Raw genomic sequence first — 20,187 nt, forward strand, 5'->3', positions numbered from 1 at the left:
GGTTACCTTAAGAAAATGTTTGTTCAACAAGGTTTTATATTGCAACCCCTTGCATGCATTGCGCCGATCACGGCTGCAGCGGCATTCTGGATTGAGTCTCTGGAAGAGAACATTGGTTCAGCTACTCTGGACGACATTACGGACAGGCTTAGAGTCCTTAAACTAGCTAATTCATTCATTTCGGAGGCCGTAGTACATCTTACTAAACTTACGGCGAAGAATTCAGGATTCGCCATTCAGGCACGCAGGGCGCTGTGGCTAAAATCCTGGTCAGCTGATGTTACTTCTAAGTCTAAATTGCTTAATATACCTTTCAAAGGGCAGACCTTATTCGGGCCCGGGTTGAAAGAGATTATCGCTGACATTACAGGAGGTAAAGGCCATGCCCTACCTCAGGACAAAGCCAAAGCCAAGACTAGACAGTCTAATTTTCGTTCCTTTCGTAATTTCAAAGCAGGAGCAGCATCAACTTCCTCTGCACCAAAACAGGAAGGAGCTGTTGCTCGCTACAGACAAGGCTGGAAACCTAACCAGTTCTGGAACAAGGGCAAGCAGACTAGGAAACCTGCTGCTGCCCCTAAAACAGCATGAATTGAGGGCCCCCGATCCGGGATCGGATCTAGTGGGGGGCAGACTTTCTCTCTTCGCCCAGGCTTGGGCAAGAGATGTTCAGGATCCCTGGGCGCTAGAGATAATATCTCAGGGATACCTTCTGGACTTCAAATACTCTCCTCCAAGAGAGAGATTTCATCTGTCAAGATTGTCAATAATCCAGACAAAGAAAGAGGCGTTTCTACGCTGCGTACAAGAGCTCTTGTTAATGGGAGTAATCCATCCAGTTCCACGATCGGAACAGGGACAGGGGTTTTACTCAAATCTGTTTGTGGTTCCCAAAAAAGAGGGAACTTTCAGACCAATCCTGGACTTAAAGATCCTAAACAAATTCCTAAGAGTTCCATCGTTCAAGATGGAGACTATTCGGACAATTTTACCTATGATCCAAGAGGGTCAGTACATGACCACTGTAGATTTAAAAAAAGGTTACCTTCACATACCGATTCACAAAGATCATTATCGGTACCTAAGGTTTGCCTTCCTAGACAGGCATTACCAGTTTGTGGCTCTTCCATTCGGATTGGCTACAGCTCCAAGAATCTTCACAAAGGTTCTGGGTGCTCTTCTGGCGGTACTAAGACCGCGGGGAATCTCGGTAGCTCCATACCTAGACGACATTCTGATACAAGCTTCAAGCTTTCAAACTGCCAGGTCTCATACAGAGTTAGTGCTGGCATTTCTAAGGTCACATGGATGGAAGGTGAACGAAAAGAAAAGTTCACTCGTTCCACTCACAAGAGTTCCCTTCCTGGGGACTCTTATAGATTCTGTAGAAATGAAGATTTACCTGACAGAGGACAGGCTAACAAGACTTCAAAGTGCTTGCCGCACCCTTCATTCCATTCAACACCCGTCAGTGGCTCAATGCATGGAGGTAATCGGCTTAATGGTAGCGGCAATGGACATAGTACCCTTTGCACGCTTACACCTCAGACCACTGCAACTGTGCATGCTAAGTCAGTGGAATGGGGATTACTCAGACTTATCCCCTTCTCTGAATCTGGATCAAGAGACCAGAAATTCTCTTCTATGGTGGCTTTCTCGGCCACATCTGTCCAGGGGGATGCCATTCAGCAGACCAGACTGGACAATTGTAACAACAGACGCCAGCCTTCTAGGTTGGGGTGCCGTCTGGAATTCTCTGAAGGCTCAGGGACAATGGAGTCAGGAGGAGAGTCTCCTGCCAATAAACATTCTGGATTTGAAAGCAGTTCTCAATGCCCTCCTGGCTTGGCCCCAGTTGACAACTCGGGGGTTCATCAGGTTTCAGTCGGACAACATCACGACTGTAGCTTACATCAACCATCAGGGAGGGACAAGAAGCTCCCTAGCTATGATGGAAGTATCAAAGATAATTCGCTGGGCAGAGTCTCACTCTTGCCACCTGTCAGCAATCCACATCCCGGGAGTGGAGAACTGGGAGGCGGATTTCTTAAGTCGTCAGACTTTTCATCCGGGGGAGTGGGAACTTCATCCGGAGGTCTTTGCCCAAATACTTCGACGTTGGGGCAAACCAGAGATAGATCTCATGGCGTCTCGACAGAACGCCAAGCTTCCTCGTTACGGGTCCAGATCCAGGGATCCAGGAGCAGTCCTGATAGATGCTCTGACAGCACCTTGGGACTTCAGGATGGCTTACGTGTTTCCACCCTTCCCGTTGCTTCCTCGATTGATTGCCAGAATCAAACAAGAGAGAGCATCAGTGATTCTAATCGCACCTGCGTGGCCACGCAGGACTTGGTATGCAGACCTGGTGGACATGTCATCCTGTCCACCTTGGTCTCTACCTCTGAAACAGGACCTTCTGATACAGGGTCCCTTCAAACATCAAAATCTAACTTCTCTGAAGCTGACTGCTTGGAAATTGAACGCTTGATTTTATCAAGACGTGGGTTTTCTGAGTCAGTTATTGATACCTTAATACAGGCTAGGAAACCTGTTACCAGAAAGATTTACCATAAGATATGGCGTAAATACCTATATTGGTGTGAATCCAAAGGTTACTCTTGGAGTAAGGTTAGGATTCCTAGGATATTGTCTTTTCTACAAGAAGGTTTAGAAAAGGGTTTATCTGCTAGTTCATTAAAGGGACAGATCTCAGCTCTGTCCATTCTGTTACACAAACGTCTGTCAGAAGTTCCTGACGTCCAGGCTTTTTGTCAGGCTTTGGCCAGGATTAAGCCTGTGTTTAAAACTGTTGCTCCACCATGGAGTTTAAACCTTGTTCTTAATGTTTTACAGGGCGTTCCGTTTGAACCCCTTCATTCCATTGATATAAAGTTGTTATCTTGGAAAGTTCTATTTTTAATGGCTATTTCCTCGGCTCGAAGAGTCTCTGAATTATCAGCCTTACATTGTGATTCTCCTTATTTGATTTTTCATTCGGATAAGGTAGTCCTGCGTACTAAACCTGGGTTCTTACCTAAGGTAGTTACTAACAGGAATATCAATCAAGAGATTGTTGTTCCTTCTTTATGCCCAAATCCTTCTTCAAAGAAGGAACGTCTACTGCACAACCTGGATGTAGTCCGTGCTCTAAAATTTTACTTACAGGCAACTAAGGAATTTCGACAAACGTCTTCTCTGTTTGTCATTTACTCTGGGCAGAGGAGAGGTCAAAAAGCTTCCGCTACCTCTCTTTCTTTTTGGCTTCGTAGCATAATTCGTTTAGCTTATGAGACTGCTGGACAGCAGCCTCCTGAAAGAATTACAGCTCATTCTACTAGAGCTGTGGCTTCCACTTGGGCCTTCAAGAATGAGGCCTCTGTTGAACAGATTTGCAAGGCTGCAACTTGTTCTTCACTTCATACTTTTTCCAAATTTTCCAAATTTGACACTTTTGCTTCTTCGGAGGCTATTTTTGGGAGAAAGGTTCTTCAGGCAGTGGTTCCTTCTGTATAAAGAGCCTGCCTATCCCTCCCGTCATCCGTGTACTTTTGCTTTGGTATTGGTATCCCAGAAGTAATGATGACCCGTGGACTGATCACACTTAACAGAAGAAAACATAATTTATGCTTACCTGATAAATTCCTTTCTTCTGTGGTGTGATCAGTCCACGGCCCGCCCTGTTTTTAAGGCAGGTAAATATTTTTTAATTTATACTCCAGTCACCACTTCACCCTTGGCTTTTCCTTTCTCGTTGGTCCTTGGTCGAATGACTGGGAGTGACGTAGAGGGGAGGAGCTATATGCAGCTCTGCTGGGTGAATCCTCTTGCACTTCCTGTTGGGGAGGAGTAATATCCCAGAAGTAATGATGACCCGTGGACTGATCACACCACAGAAGAAAGGAATTTATCAGGTAAGCATAAATTATGTTATATATATATATATATATATATATATATATATGCTGTGGTACTGTATAATGTGCTGTAATCTGTGTGTGTCATGTAGCCCTGTGATTAGATGTGGGTCAACAAATCTGTTAAATATTCTTATTGACTCCTAAATTTTAAACAACCAGACATACTTTTAGGAGCCAGGCATTGTTGTCTGTATATAGATATATGGAGAATAACCCAAAAAGCTAGGAGCCAGAGGTAAAATTCTAGGAGCAAGTGACTCCATGGCTCCTAAATATGTCAAGCCCTGGCTCAAGTGCTAAGGCAAAGGTCAAATAGTGACTTTTTCACATACTTTTAAACTATGATTTTGTATTGAAGTATAAGTGTTAAAACACCTACATAAATACCCATATACAGACGCACTAATGTATATGGTGCTAAAGATTAGGCGCCCTGTGCAATCAGCTGCGCTCCTCTTGTAATCTAGCATATACTTGATTACTGCTGCAACTAGCCTCTATAAGTGTTCTCAACTGGTAATCAGCAGCTTTAACTAGTTTAGTTGCTGTAACACAGTTTATTTTTTACTGATTTTGTATATTGTGTTTCTAGACATTCATCTGGGGGTTTTTGAGATGAAGACGGAGGAAGAAACGATGGACACTAATGATCCTTTAATGGAAATAAAGACTGTAATTGTTACATCCCCTGATGGTGAGAATTGTCTAATGTCTAGGTCCCTAATGCTCGTTATATTTAGTTTTTTTGTCTGTTGCTGATTATTTCCACTATTTCCTCACTCCTGCCGTGTAGTGCTCCAGATGCCTACGCCTCTTCAATATATATCAGATATATAAGCTCTCTCTGACACAGCACAGAATCAAATGAGGTTTTGAACAAATATGTACAGGCTCAGTCACAATATTCTTAGCATGAACTTTAGGAACACTCTAATAAACCCCTGTAACTATAAAAGTGAATCAGAATATAGGACTTAACCCATATGGGAAGTAATGGCCTCTCATGGTCCTCACAGACTAAGGGCGGAAAGGAGCCATGTGGGGTTAAATAAATTGTAGAATTTGTATAAGATAACTCTCTTGAATCTCATGAAATGCATATTTACAAAATAATTCACCTTTGACAAACATAATAGAACCTTTAAACACATACCAGCTATAGTATTATTAGAAATGAGAATGTAAAAGAACCCAGCAAAGTGTAGTGAGTCTACAACTGAGTAAACAACTCTAGTGATAAATAACATTTTCAAACATAAATTTGGCGTTTACAAAGATATTGTCCCTCGCCCAAATAATATCATGGCCATATAGTATGGGAGGAGTATAGGAGTTAATGCAGTGTAAGAGTAGGAGCTCTATATATTAAGAAATTACTGTCTTACGGACATATAGGAAGGACATCCAAATCTTCTTTAGCCACAGAAAAACCCTGAATAATCGGCCTTAGCATCACAAATAGAGATTGACTATTTTGCTAACACCTGATATATTTTATCTATATTTATCAGAGGGACAAGCATAGCTACCCCCACAATGGCATAGCCACAAAAATGTTTATAGGTAGGTTAAATTTACAGAAAGCAATGGGAATTGCCAATATTACTAAAATAACCTAGGCCTGGTCTAGGATACAACTAAATGTTTATGGCATATTGAAAGGTACAAATTAAAATATAAAATGTAATTTAGAGATCAGAGATAGATATGTTATATTGGTCACTTGAAAAGTTGTGGAGGATACCATGGCACTACATGCTAATAATAATATATGTAACTAAACCCTATTGCATGGGCATGGGCCCTATGCCCCATGACATGGAGCTAGATGATCCTGCATATACCTTTATTATGGTGACTATCAGATCTCAATGACAAACACAGTTTAGTACCTAATACAAGGGGAATGAGAAGAACATTTATATAAAAAAATATATATATAAATATATATATATATATATATATATATATATATATATATATATATATATATATATATATATATAGTTGTATAACTCCCTCATTAATCAGATGGTAGAGGAAACAGAATAGGTAGAGTTGTCTGAAAAGCAGTATGTAGTAGGCTAGGCTTAACACATTGAAGGGCAAGTGATTAGTGTTGGCAATACCATTATAGCGTATCTTTACCATGTGCCATATTTCTCTATTGTTTTATCCTAACATGTGAATAGCAGTAACTATAAATCAAGGACCCACAGTAACAGTGAATTTCGATATAAGTGTCTGGCATATTAATCACAGAACGATCAAGATAGGATCCTCTAAAAAGGGACCTCTAAGAGGGCTAACACCTTCCAAGGACTTAAAAATGCCATAAATTCACATAAAATAAACAGTTACATTGAATACATGGGCATACAAAAAAACAAGAAAAAACAAAGGTGATGTAATATAGCCCTATAAAAAAATGTATGCAAGTATATACTTTTTTATGGCTTACTCTAACGAAGAGCTGATGCAGTAAAACTCTAGGTATTAATACGTGTGTAATCAAACTTCGTCCATAAAAGGCTGCTGCAGTTATATCTATATAACATAGCAAAGAGTTATACATAAATTGGACGCGATAAGATGGATCTCTGTGGCATAACAATAAAATAAATTTAGATCAAAGTACGCATCCTAAAAAGTAAACAATGCTTAGTAGGTTGTTAATCTTAAGAAAGGTGCATATCACCAAACATTTTACTCAAATAATAATATAGGGGACCAATAGGCCACCTACTTTGACATAATAGGAGACAAAACAGTAAGGATGTATATTTATACACTAAAATGGAATGTATAGAATGTTAGAGATGTTGTTTTGGCATCAGATTATCTGGTTGTCATGGGGGGTCAACGTGGCTGACAAAGAATGTAAGAAAAAAAAAGCTATGGAACGAAAAAAATAAACAGTCTGTGGCAGCAGCAAAGACTGGTTATAAATAACAGGCATATAATACCTCCCAAATGTTGCGCAGTCACCCAACTACAGTTTTATGAGAGTAGCATGTTTGAGCACCAGGAAGATTTATTTGCCATGTATTTCCACTATCTGTCTGGTACAAAAGGTATGAGAGAAGTCGCTCCACGGTGCTCGTCTCAGGGGACGTCCTGTGTGAAATGTTAAGTTCCCACAACAGTTTAAACTGCACATACCGCTGTGGGTTATCTCTGCAGGTTTCTGGGTCAGCTGGTAAGGTCAGTGCTAACTTGCTACTGGGCTTTTCCATGTTGAGGGTGAGATGCATGTGATACAGTAGGAGTATGATGAGTTGTTCCCCTGGGTAGGGCGGGTAGTGTTCTCTCACCAATATATATGAAAAAAGAGACAACGGAGATTCTCCTTAAACTGCACAAAACTTCATCTTAGTTTATTCCATAACAGGATCAAGAAAGAACACAACGTTTCTGGGCCAATGCCCCTTAATCATGTGATCACATGATTAAGGGGCATTGGCCCCGAAACGTTGTGTTCTTTTTTGATCCTGTTATGGAATAAACTAAGATGAAATTTTGTGCAGTTTAAGGAGAATCTCCGTTGTCTCTTTTTTCATATATATTTGAGAGCTTGGCATTTGCTCTTTTCTGTTCTCCTTATTGGGACAGTGTGTGCTAGACGCAACTTTGTCTATTGATTGTTCTCTCACGCCATGAGTGTAATCTGCAGCTCCTGCTTTAACGAACAAGCCTCCAATTTCAAGCTGGATCTCCTTTTTAGTAGGAAGCGTGGGCAGCATGCCACAATCTATAGTGCTAGGCATATTAAGTATTGTGCCACTGTTGGCAATCGGGGCTCCCCGACAGCTACCGCTGCGTCTGATGGCTTCACAGGGCTTCTTGTTCTCTGTGTGTATAATCTATACTTGTAGGTCTGCCATGTGACTAGTGCCAATATCCTAATAAACCACCTACTAAGTGTGTTGGGCACCTGTTGAACAGCCTTAAATTATCCAATATACACAGTCCATGTCTAATGGAAGCTCCCACTTCACCTGTTACAATATAGCAGCCAATTCTTTTACCTCGCCTTCTGGGTTTTCAACCGGTCACCGGGTGTTCCTCCTTGGCCTCCTGCTCATAGCTTGTTATCACGCCAATGGTATGCTCATCTGTTACCTTTCTCTGAGCCTCCGGGCCGCGGCAGGTTCCCTCTTCTGTTTACCCCCCCCCCCGGCAGGTGACATCATTGGTGTGTTCCGATTTCTCATGGTGGTGGGTGGGAGCGTAGGGTGCAAGGGATGACTCGCTGACGTGCCTCCTTCGTTCTCCAATCGCCAAGCCTCTAGAATATCCAACGAAGGAGCACTCTCAGTGAAGTTAAAATGTAACTTTTATTTAACTTGAAATTAAAAAATCCACATTTCAGATTAATTCCTTTCCAAAGAGGTAATGTGGATAGAGAGTGGGAGCGTACTCCCAGACTTGCTGACGCTTTTTGGCTGGACAGTTGTAATCGTAGCTAGTGCCAATATCCTGATACAGTCCCGTAGACTGCTCTAGTTCCTGTAGAAAACGGCATCTGTACTGATCCAATAGATTTGTCAGCTTGTTTAAAAACTCACTGACCTTTATCTCCATATTGTTTGTAGTATATAGCAGTGTACCAAGAGCACTGCGTGTCAGTGGAAACCAAAAGGTAAACCACTGGGGGGGGGTCTGTTATGAGGCCTCAGTCTCAAGAAATACTCCGGAATTTGAAAGCAGACAGCAATCCTAATGACAGTAATCCTAATAAATAAGACTTTTTTGGAGAGCAAAGCTTCTTGCGGTCTGAAAGATGTTAGCACAAAAGTAGCACTAATGAATGGTGTATTGTTTTTAATTACATGGGGTAGAAAGTGGGCGGAGATGAGGTCACATGGGCTAAAATATAAAGTGAAATATTTTAGAAATGAACCCGGCACAAATGCTCATTTTTGCAGCACAAACAAATTTTTTGGGGTTTTTTTTTTTTTTACAATTTAATTACATGATGTGAAAAGTGGGCAGAGATTGAGGTCACCTGGGCTAAAATATAAAGTGCAATATCTCTGAAATGAAACGGGCATTAACATTCATTTCTGAGGAAAAAATCAGCACTAAAAAATGGTATATTTGTATTCACAGTTGAATTACATGGGGAGCCAACTTCACACAGCTTATTCTTTGAATCTTTGGTAGGTGGTACTTTACCCAAAAAAGGTTAAAATTGCCTCCCCATTTCTAAATGTTTCACAGTCTACACCGTAGTCATATTCAAGTCTTACCTTAGATTAATCTGCAAATAGCGTCCTGCACCCTTTCTATATCATGCAGCAGGAACGGTAAAAAAGTTATTTTAAAGTAAATATTGTTTCTGGCCACTTGAAATGTCTGCCAAGCTCCGCCCACTGATGACATCACGATCTGGGGTGCATCTAGGCACTCTGCTGAATAGCATTGTCAGTCTGTTGCATCCAACTGTTGAGCCTTTTGTGATTGGACGCCATATGTAGCCCAAATCATGATGTCATCAGTGGGCGGAGCTTGTCAGCCATTTCAACATGGTCAGAAACAATATTCCTTTTGAAATAACTTTTTTACCATTCCTGCTGCATGATATGGAAAAGATGCAGGAGGATTTATGCAGCTTGATCGAAGTTAAGACTTTAAGATGACTAAGGTGTAGACTGTCCCTTTAAGTATAAAAGTGCGCACCACTTCCCCAGACATTACAGAGTAATAAGGTAGTTCCCAGATATATAACAATTGACACATGGTGGCTTTCCAATTTATTATCAGGATTTCCATCTTTCTCTTTTTTTTCTCCAGATGGTTTAGAGGTGAAGTCAGAGGAAGAAGAACTGGACATTGCCAATCATGTGACCACCATAAAGACAGAAACAGATACATTTTCTATCGATAGTGAGTATCTTTATCTTTTTCTGGTTCTCTCATGTTGTTTTGTTATCATGGTTCTGTATGGGAGAAAAATAATCTCCAAAATAAGTCACAGTGAGTAAAAAGATGCAGATAAACCCTCAACGCTGTGAGTATAGTGGCACATGAGTTCTTTGTATAGCAAGTAAGTATATTCCACCACAGAAAGCCTCAACAAATTGTGTTTCCGCTGGAGCAGAGGATTCTGGGTAATGATATGTATAATGCCTTGTCTTATTGCTTCCAGTAATGGTTATAAACACAGATTTGCTTATGTCAGTGCAGCTGTTATACATAGCAGGGATAGGGTAGGTGCAGCAGGAGAAATCGCATGCGAACGGCTGTTTCTGTCTAATTATACTTCATCAGTGCTGAAGCTGGTACAGGCCATATAACCCTCAAAATAAATTATAGTGAGTCAAAAGATGGAAACACAGAACTAGCAAACAAGTAAAAATAACATTTTAATACCATGAAATAGAAGTACTGTTATTATAGTATATCGCAAGCTTTTAAAGTGACGTTGTACAGTTTTTATTGTGTATAAAAAGTCAGTATTTACACGTTCAGGGCCAGATTACGAGTGGAGCACAAACCTTTGTGCGCAAAGGGATATCGGGTTTTCACGATCGTTTGCGCACACTTTAAATTGCGGAGGTATTACAAGGTGAAAGTAAACGCGATCACTTGAACGCAATCGCGATTTATGCTAGAAAGATTACCCCGTCCTTAGTGCTATGGTTATCTGTTTCGCAAAACACATCAAAAATACATTACAAAGTATAGTTACACTTATACTAAGACTATCTCATAAAATTATTAAAAAATTATTGCAAACGAAAGTTATAAGGGCTCAAAGATAGAAGATTTCAGGTGTTAGAGAAAAAGAAAAAGGCAGATACAACATACATATACATGTCTAAAGATCTATCAATCTATCTATCTATTGGGTTTTTGTAAAGCGCGGCTACTCACCCGTAAGGGTCTCAAGGCAGATGGATATGTATGTATATGTATATACTGTGTATATATGTCTATATGAGTGTACATATGTATTTATATGTGTATTTACAGACATACATTATATACACATATCAAATATATATCCTATACTATAAAAGGCCAAGTGTGTTTGTCCAAAGCTGTCATGCGCAGTAGAGACAGCACGAGGACAAACACACCCTACCTGATCTGCGGTGCAAGCAGAAGTGGGCGTGACCGGGTGTGGGCAGGTCCGTGAAGGGGGCGGGGCCGGGAAGGCCCATGAAGGGGACGGGGCCGGGCGGGCCTGTGAAAGGCCGTGCTCAAAACAGCTCAAAAGAGGGGAGAGAGGGGGTAGGGAAAACATAAGAAAGGGGAGAGAGAGATCAAGAGGGGAGATAAAGAGAGGGAGAGAGACAGCAAAAGAAAGGGGAGAGAGAGATCAAAAGAGGGGAGAAAGAGAGAGGGGGAGAGAAAGAGAGAGGGGGGAAGAGAGAGAGAGGGAGAGAGAGGGGAGAGAGAAGAGAGAGGGGAGAGAGAGAGAGAGAGAGAGAGAGGGGAGAGAGAGAGAGCAAAAGAGAGGGGAGAGAGAGCAAAGTAGAGGGGGAGAGCGCAAAATAGAGGGGGAGAGAGCGCAAAATAGAGGGAGAGAGAGAGCAAAATAGAGGGGGAGAGAGAGAGCAAAAGAGAGGGATGGAGAGAGAGAGAGAGAGAGAGAGAGAGAGAGCAAAATAGAGGGGGGAGAGAGAGAGAGAGCAAAAGAGAGGGGAGCGCGAGAGAGCGCAAAAGAGAGGGGTGAGAGAGAGCGCAAAAGAGAGGGGTGAGAGAGAGAGCACAAAAGAGAGGGGGAGAGAGAGCGCAAAAGAGAGGGGGAGAGTGAGAGCGCAAAAGAGAGCTGGAGAGAGCACAAAAGAGGGGGGAGAGAGAGCGCAAAAGAGAGGGGGAAGAGAGAGAGAGCTCAAAAGAGAGGGGGAGAGAGAGAGCTCAAAAGAGAGGGGGAGAGAAAGCGCAAAAGAGAGGGGGGAGAGAGAGAGAGCAAAAGAGAGGGGGAGGGAGAGAGCGCAAGGGGTGTGGGACCGCTGTACCCTGCAAAAAATGGCCTGTGTGAACGGGCTTTAGGACTAGTGTATATATATATATATATATATATATAAGTGCATTGGAGCATTTTTCTGTATGTAGTGTAAATATTTAATGTTCCAATGTTCTGCACATAACAAAATACTTTTCAAGTATTTGTATATAGATATTCCCATATATATAGTTAAATATATATATTGTACCAAAATGCCATTATGAATATTTATTTATGAATAAATAGAATATATTCTTGTATGTACCAATGGAATGGGAAATATTCATATTTTCATGTCGGGATAGCACACATGAGACAGAGTGATTGGGTTTGTGTGAGAGTTGGGTTTTATTTTTAATTTTTTCCACTTTACTTTTCTTCATTGACTTCTAGGGAAAATACGTGAACGCACACTTGATATTCTAACTTCGGCTTTTTGCGCTCGTTGGGTTAGCGCAAGAGCGAAAAACAGTTCAACTCATAATACAAGCGCAACCTGACACGCAAAAAGCTTACTTCTAGCACAATTACTGCTCGAGCGGAAGCATTAATTTGCGTTCCATTTGTAATCTGGCCCCAAATATTTTATGTTAAAGGGACATGAAACCAAAAAGTTTGAACCAACTTTCCAATGTACTTCAGTTATCAATATTTTTCATTCTCTTGATATCCTTTAATGAAGGAGCAGCAATGCACTACTGGGAGCAAGCTGAACATGTCAGTAAGCCAATAAAAAGAGCTATATATGTGCAGCCACCAATCAGCAGCTAGCTCCCGGCTCCTGAGACTACCTAGGTATGCTTTTCAACAAAGGATACCAACAGAATAAAGCAAATTAGATAATAGAAGTAAATTGAAAATTTGTTTAAAATGGTATGTTCTATCTAAATCATAAAAGAAGATTATTGGTTTTTATGTTGCTTAAAGTAAAATATAGAAGCTAATACTGCAGTACTTGAGTTGTACTCTATACAAAGTGGTTTCTTGCTGCGTATTTACTGTTGCATCTGTTTTGCAGCACTTCTGGGTTCTTTTTTTAATACGGTCACTGGCACGTGTTATCAAATCACACATTACTTTTTGTATCATCTATCTGTGCGTCACGTTATTCTCACATGTTTTATGCTACTAACTGAGCGCCTATTTATGAAGCAGAATTTCTGTCCACTTTGTTTCAGTTTACTCTTCTTGGCTGTTTTTAATCCCACTTTTTGGACTTCGACTTTGCATTTGTTTTTTTCTGTTCTGTGCTGGCATTGAACTTCTACTGTCGATTTATATCTCTGGCTTCTGCAAACTTCATAAGCCTAACCCTGCTACATATATGTCCCTTTAATGTCGTCAGCAGAGGTGATAGGATGCTGCAAAGCAATGCAATTTTACTAACAAATCTACAGCAGCTAGTTTAGTTTACCCCAGTTACACGTCTAGACTGGCTCCTCCAAAGTAATGGGGGGAGATTGGCCAAGTTATAAATTATTACAACACTACAAAATATGTAATTTAAAGGTCTTGTATGTCCCTTTAATTCATAGAGACTGACACCAAGTAGTATCTACATGGAATAAACTTTAGCAAAATTATTGTAATAAATATTTCCTTTTATTAAGTCACATTCCAAAATTTGGATTTTTGGAAAGTGACTTAAATATTAAGATTTATTTAATTACATTACTAATTGTGATAGCTAAAAAATATATTATTGACAAGCAAAAATATGCCAACAATAAAAAGTTTAGATACATTAAAGGGCCATGCTACCCAAATGTTGAATCACATGAAAGTGATGCAGCATAGCTGTAAAAAGCTGACTAGGAAATATCATCTGAACATCTCTATGTAAAAAAAGAAGATATTTTACCTCAAAATGTCCTAAGTATTCAAAAGCCATTGCAAAGGACTTTAAGCAGCAAATCAGTATGTCTGTCCTGGGACAGGCAAGGGAGTGAGCCTCGTGCACACTCATGTTATTTCCCTATTCAGTTTAAGGAAGTTTACTATGAAATGTTAAGTGAAATCTCATGAGATCACAGTAAAAGAGTTCATGACTTCAGCACTGCTGATGCTAATTGGCTGCTGTTCATTTCTTCCTTTTTAATTTAATTTTTACCTGCAGCTGGGCATTAACTGAAGTATAACTTTTTTACACAGCACTTACTCTGGTGAGCTGAGGAGATTGTGAGGTAAAATATCTTCCTTTTTTTACATAGAGATGTTCAGGTGATATTTTCTTGTCAGCTTTTTACAGTTATGCTGCATCACTTTCAAGTGATTTAGCATATGAGCATTATCGATTAAAAATAAAACTTGTAAAACTGATACAAAATCAAATAGTAACATGTTTTATATATATATATATATATATATATATATATATATATATATATATATATATATATATATATATATATATAGCATAAAATAAATCTCAATTTTAATGGGGGAAAGTGCGGGAAAAAACCTGGTAAATTAGAGAAGACTTAAAGGGACAGTCTATTCAAAATTAAACTTTTATGATTCAGATAAGGCATGTCATTTTAAACAACTTTTCAAATTACTTTTATCATCAAATTTGCTTTGTTCTCTTGGTAATCTTTGTTGAAAGCTAAACCTAGGTAGGCTCATATGCTCATTTCTAAGCTCTTGAAGGCCGCCTCTTATCTCAGTGCATTTTGACAGTTTTTCACAGTTAGACACTGCTAGTTCATGTGTGCCATATCGATAACATTGTGTTCACTTTACATACTTAGGGGTTGTGGACCAAGGACCACTGAATGTACAGGTGAATCATTTAATAAGAGGGCTCTTCAGACAGTGGATCAGTTGTGATCTGATTTTTCTTTCTTTTTTGTACTTAGATGGTATAGAGAGGGTGGGATAGTTAGAAGAGAAGCGTTCAGGTTTTTTGCTCTTTTACAAAATGTTTCATATCCGAGTATATTAAAAATGAGCACTGATCTCTTTTTAAATGCCAAGTCTGTACACTGCAGCGCTATTCTTCAGGCTGCAACTGTAGTTATAAACCAGGAAGTGTGAGGAAACTGAAAGAAAACTACATTACCCAGTGTTCTTGGGACGCCACACACACTGCAGCACTAGGCTCCATGCTGCAACTGTAGATATAAACCAGAAAGGAAACTCAAAGAAAACTGCATTTCCCAGTGTTCTTAGGGAGCCACACACACTGCAGCAGTAGGCTCTATGCTGCAACTGTAGTTATAAACCAGGAAGTGTGAGGAAACTAAAAGAAAACTACATTACCCAGTGTTCTTAGGATGCCACACAATGCACTTTAGACACAAGAAGCGGCAGCACTCTCCAGTATGTGGGATAAATTAAAACAACATTTATTCAAAAATATCTTTAAAAACTACACCAACACGGAGAGGCACAATCTTGTGATTAATCTCTTTAACACATATTGCTTTTCATATAAAAGCAATGCAATAATCTATTATGCAGACTTGTATGTACTAGACATAGTTTCTCTTGTTACATTCTATATTATACACATAATAATATTTACTTTTTGTCCTTTTGTTGGTTTATATTCAACCATCTTTCTGGTTCGTATACGAGATAAAAGCCTAATAATATTGTCCTGTTTGCTTATTTTTAGTCCTCTGTTATAACAATATCAGAGGAGTCTCATTGCTTATTATACATGATGGAATTCTCACTACTTGTTTGCAGGTTTTTCAACAAATCTAAAGGTGAAGTCAGAACCAGAAGATCCGGATACTGAGGATCATGTGACCACAATAAGTCATGTGACTGTTGATGGTGAGAATCTTATATACTTATACCTGGGCTATGATTCTTAGCTATATTTACTCCTTTATTGGAATTTTTTTCCCTCTTCTTCCCCCATCTTGTTACTTAATTTAAGGATAATTATTTTGTGTTGCTTTGTGTGTTCTGTTGCCTATGGAATAAGAAGACATTTTTTGCTTGTTTTATGTTAGTAATTGAAGTCTTAATAAAAATAATGTTAACCCCTTAAAAGGGCATGAAACCCAATGTTTTTTTCTTTCATGATTTAGAATTGTAAATAAGTTTCTAATTTACTTCTATTGTCTAATTTACTTCATTATCTTAATATCCTCTGCTGAAAAGCATATTTAAATATGCTCAGTAGCTACTGATTGGTGGCTGCATATAGATGCTTTGTGTTATTGGCTCGCCCTTGTGCATTGCAATTTCTTCAACAAAGGATAGCTAAAGAATGAAGCAAATAGAAGTAAATTGAAATGTTGTTTAAAATGGTATGCTTTGGTTTTGTGTCCTTTTAATGACCACGACGTACCCGCTAAGGTTTTTTTGGCCCATAATAGTGTGGGTTTTTGCCGCTAATGGCAGGACCACGCTTTTATGACCTCCCGTCTGAAATAGTAAGGGCTCACCAGTGGTCGGCAAGCCCCACCGTAAGACCTGCGATGTACAAGGGACGTCACTGGTCGTTAAGAAGTCAAAGGGGCAGTAAACCTAACGTCTTCTTTCATGATTCAGATAAAACATACAATTTTAAACAACTTTCCAACTTCTATTATCAAATTTTCTTAATTTTCTTGTTATCCTTTGTTGAAAAGCAGGAAGGTAAGTTCAGGAGTGTGCGTGTGTCTACAGCACTATATGGCAGCAGTTTTGTAACAATGTTAGACATTAGCAAGAGCCTTTAGATGGCAGCATTATTTCCTGTCATGTAGTGCTCCAGGCATGTTCACGTTGCATATCTAGATATCTCTTCAACAAAGAATAACAAGATAACAAAGCAAATTTGATAATATTAAACTGGAAACTTTTTAAAAATTATACTCATCTGAATCATGAAAGGAAAAATGTGGGTTTTATGTCCCTTTAAAAAAAAAAATATATATATATACTGTATATAATATATTAAGGGAGCGTTTAACAAAATGAGCCCTTTCACTTGCACTACATGATGTTTATTTTTTTTATTTTTTGCTACTTGTTTTTAGGTTTTTCACCGAAACTTGAGATGAAGTCGGAACCAGAAGACCTGGATACTGAGGATCATGTGACCACAATAAGTCATGTGACTGTTCCATCCCCAGGTGATGGTGAGAATCTTATGCACTTTTACTTGTGGTTCTTAGCTATATTCACCCCTTTTGTTTGTTTGTTTTTCATATTCCTGCCCCATCGTTTACATAATTTAAGAGCTAATATACTAATGATATTGTCCTGCAAGTTCTTTGTAAACCAGTGTTCTATTATGTATGGAATAAGACAACTGCTTTGCTTGTTTTTCTATTTATATTTAAAAAGTCTAAATAAAAAATAAATACAACGTTGCTTTAGAATATGTATTAAAGGAGATTATAACAAAATGAGCATTGATGCTTTCTATAAATGATATTTTTATTTACTACTTGTTTGCAGGATTTTCAGCAAATAAAGTAGTAAAGTCAGAACCAGAAAAGCTGAATACTGCAGATCATGTGACCACAATAAATCATGGGACTGTTGCATCAGCAATTTGTGGTGAGAATTTATAAACTTCTTATTGAGCTCTAATATTATCTTACCAAGACTTTTTATCTTAATGTTGCTTCACTGATTGTCACCTCTCCAATGTTACCTGGATGAAATAATATACAGTTACAAGATCTCTTTCCTATTGCATCTCTATATAAGCTGATGTCAGTTACTCACCCCCTGACCTCTATTCACTGCTCTCTCCTGACTCCCTGTGATCTCAGCTGATGTCATTTACTCACCCCCTGACCTCTATTCACTGCTCTCTCCTGACTCCCTGTGATCTCAGCTGATGTCAGTCACTTACCCACAGACCTCTATTTACTGCTCTCTCCTGACTCCTTGTGATATCAGCTGATGTCAGTTACTCACCCCCTGACCTCTATTCACTGCTCTCTCCTGACTCCCCGTGATCTCAGCTGATGTCAGTTACTCACCCCCTGACCTCTATTCACTGCTCTCTCCTGACTCCCTGTGATCTCAGCTGATGTCAGTTACTCACCCCCTGACCTCTATTCACTGCTCTCTCCTGACTCCCTGTGATCTCAGCTGATGTCAGTTACTCACCCCCTGACCTCTATTCACTGCTCTCTCCTGACTCCCTGTGATCTCAGCTGATGTCAGTTACTGACTCCCAGACCTCTATTCACTGCTCTCTCCTGGCTCCCTGTGATCTCAGCTGATATCAGTTACTCACCCCAGACCTCTCTTCACTGCTCTCTCCTGACTCCCTGTGATCTCAGCTGATGTCATTTACTCACCCCCAGACCTATATTCACTGCTCTCTCCTGACTTCCTGTGATCTCAGCTGATATCAGTTACTCACCACCAGACCTCTTTTCACTGCTCTCTCCTGGCTCCCTGTGATCTCAGCTGATGTCAGTTACTCACCCCCTGACCTCTATTCACTGCTCTCTCCTGACTCCCTGTGATCTCAGCTGATGTCAGTTATTGACTCCCAGACCTCTATTCACTGCTCTCTCCTGACTCCCTGTGATCTCAGCTGATGTCATTTACTCACCCCCACACCTATATTCACTGCTCTCTCCTGACTTCCTGTGATCTCAGCTGATGTCAGTTACTCACCATCTGACCTCTATTCAGTGCTCTCTCCTGGCTCCCTGTGATCTTAGCTGATGTCAGTTACATACCCCCAGACCTCTCTTCACTGCTCTCTCCTGACTCCCTGTGATCTTAGCTGATGTCAGTTACATACCCCCAGACCTCTCGTTATTGCTCTCTCCTGACTTCCTGTGATCTTAGCTGATGTCAGTTACATACCCCCTGACCTCTATTCACTGCTCTCTCCTGACTTCCTGTGATCTTAGCTGATGTCAGTTACATACCCCCTGACCTCTATTCACTGCTCTCTCCTGACTCCCTGTGATCTCAGCTGATGTCAGTCACTCACCCCAGACCTCTCTTCACTGCTCTCTCCTGACTCCCTGTGATCTCAGCTGATGTCAGTTACTCACCCCAGACCTCTATTCACTGCTCTCTCATGAGCTTATGTTTATGTTTACTGTTGACCTTTTAAGGGTTAATCATTGATACAGTGTGCCTTTTTCTCCACTCTAGGGTTAACTGTTTGTGTGCTGTATACTGCTTATTTGCTTCTGTTTATCTATAATTCCTTACTGATAGTAGCAAACTGGTGCAGCTCAGGCCTCTGGTCTGCCGGCTGATCATCTAGAAGGGAAATTACTTCAACCCCTTTCTAGTTTGTTTTTGCTCTGTAATGATCCTCAGGTGTGTCCCTCTGCTCAACTAAGTTCCTCATGTGCTGAGTCTATTACTTATCCTAAACAGGGTGCAAGGGATTATACATTGTCAAAGTTGCTCCTAGGAGATTTCATTTGAAATTTCTCCAAAATGTAAGGATTATATTTACTCTATTAGTGATTTTTTTTTTTCTTTCTTTTTAATCTTTCTTTTTTTTCTTTTACAAAAATAAAACATAACAGATATAGTATACCAGAAGGGAGAACGTAATAAATAAGTAAATAAATAAATAAATAAATAGGAAAATAAATAAAAAGCTCCCTTTGGTTGGTAAATAAACATATATATTATCACCTCTTTTCTACCATCTTAATAACAGAATGTAATAAAGAATAAGTAAGTTGATTTTCTTCCTTTTTTGCCATGCCCACTATCTAATACATCATATTCAAAATGACCTTATTTCAACAGGATTATACAATGAACTTATCTTCTCCCATAACTCTTTCATTTTCATAAAAGAGTCTATCTTATTCATTTTGACGTAGTAATATTCCTCATTCAAGAGCTTAGCTTTCACTCTTTTCTCTTGTAAGATGTATCAAGTCCACGGATTCATCCATACTTATGGGATATTCTCCTTCCCTACAGGAAGTGGCAGAGAGAGCACCCACAGCAGAGCTGTCCATATAGCTCCTCCCTTAGCTCCACCCCCCAGTCATTCTCTCTGCCTGCTTAACTGCTAGGAAGGGCAAAGGGAGTGTGGTGACAAAACCAAAATAATCCGATGGGCGGAGGATCACTCTTGCCATCTCTCAGCAATCCATATCCCAGGGGTAGAGAACTGGGAGGCGGATTTCCTAAGTCATCAGACTTTTCATCCGGGGGAGTTGGAGCTCCATCTGGAGGTATTTGCCCAGCTGACTCAGCTATGGGGCACACAAGAATTGGATGGCGTCCCGACAGAACGCCAAACTTCCTTGTTACGGGTCCAGGTCCCGGGATCCCCAGGCAGTACTGATAGATGCTCTAGCAGTGCCCTGGTCCTTCAATCTGTCTTATGTATTTCCACCGTTTCCTCTCCTC

At 40.0% G+C, this 20,187-nt stretch overlaps 1 protein-coding gene across 2 annotated transcripts in view; it reads left to right on the forward strand.

The window, feature by feature from the left end:
• The window catches only part of LOC128659243 (zinc finger protein OZF-like), a 50,907-nt gene that overhangs the window by 19,782 nt on the left and 10,938 nt on the right, over positions 1-20,187 (forward strand). The window contains exons 2-6 of one of the 2 annotated variants that reach the window (XM_053712918.1): positions 4,513-4,614; positions 9,717-9,809; positions 15,574-15,663; positions 16,860-16,961; positions 17,284-17,385. In XM_053712918.1, the coding sequence (XP_053568893.1) occupies positions 4,536-4,614; positions 9,717-9,809; positions 15,574-15,663; positions 16,860-16,961; positions 17,284-17,385 (466 nt within the window). In that variant the 5' untranslated portion in view covers positions 4,513-4,535. The remainder of the gene's footprint in view (positions 1-4,512; positions 4,615-9,716; positions 9,810-15,573; positions 15,664-16,859; positions 16,962-17,283; positions 17,386-20,187) is intronic. The other variant, XM_053712919.1, reaches the window with a different exon arrangement.

Source organism: Bombina bombina, chromosome 5 (assembly GCF_027579735.1).
Source record: "Bombina bombina isolate aBomBom1 chromosome 5, aBomBom1.pri, whole genome shotgun sequence".
Lineage (NCBI taxonomy): Eukaryota > Metazoa > Chordata > Amphibia > Anura > Bombinatoridae > Bombina > Bombina bombina.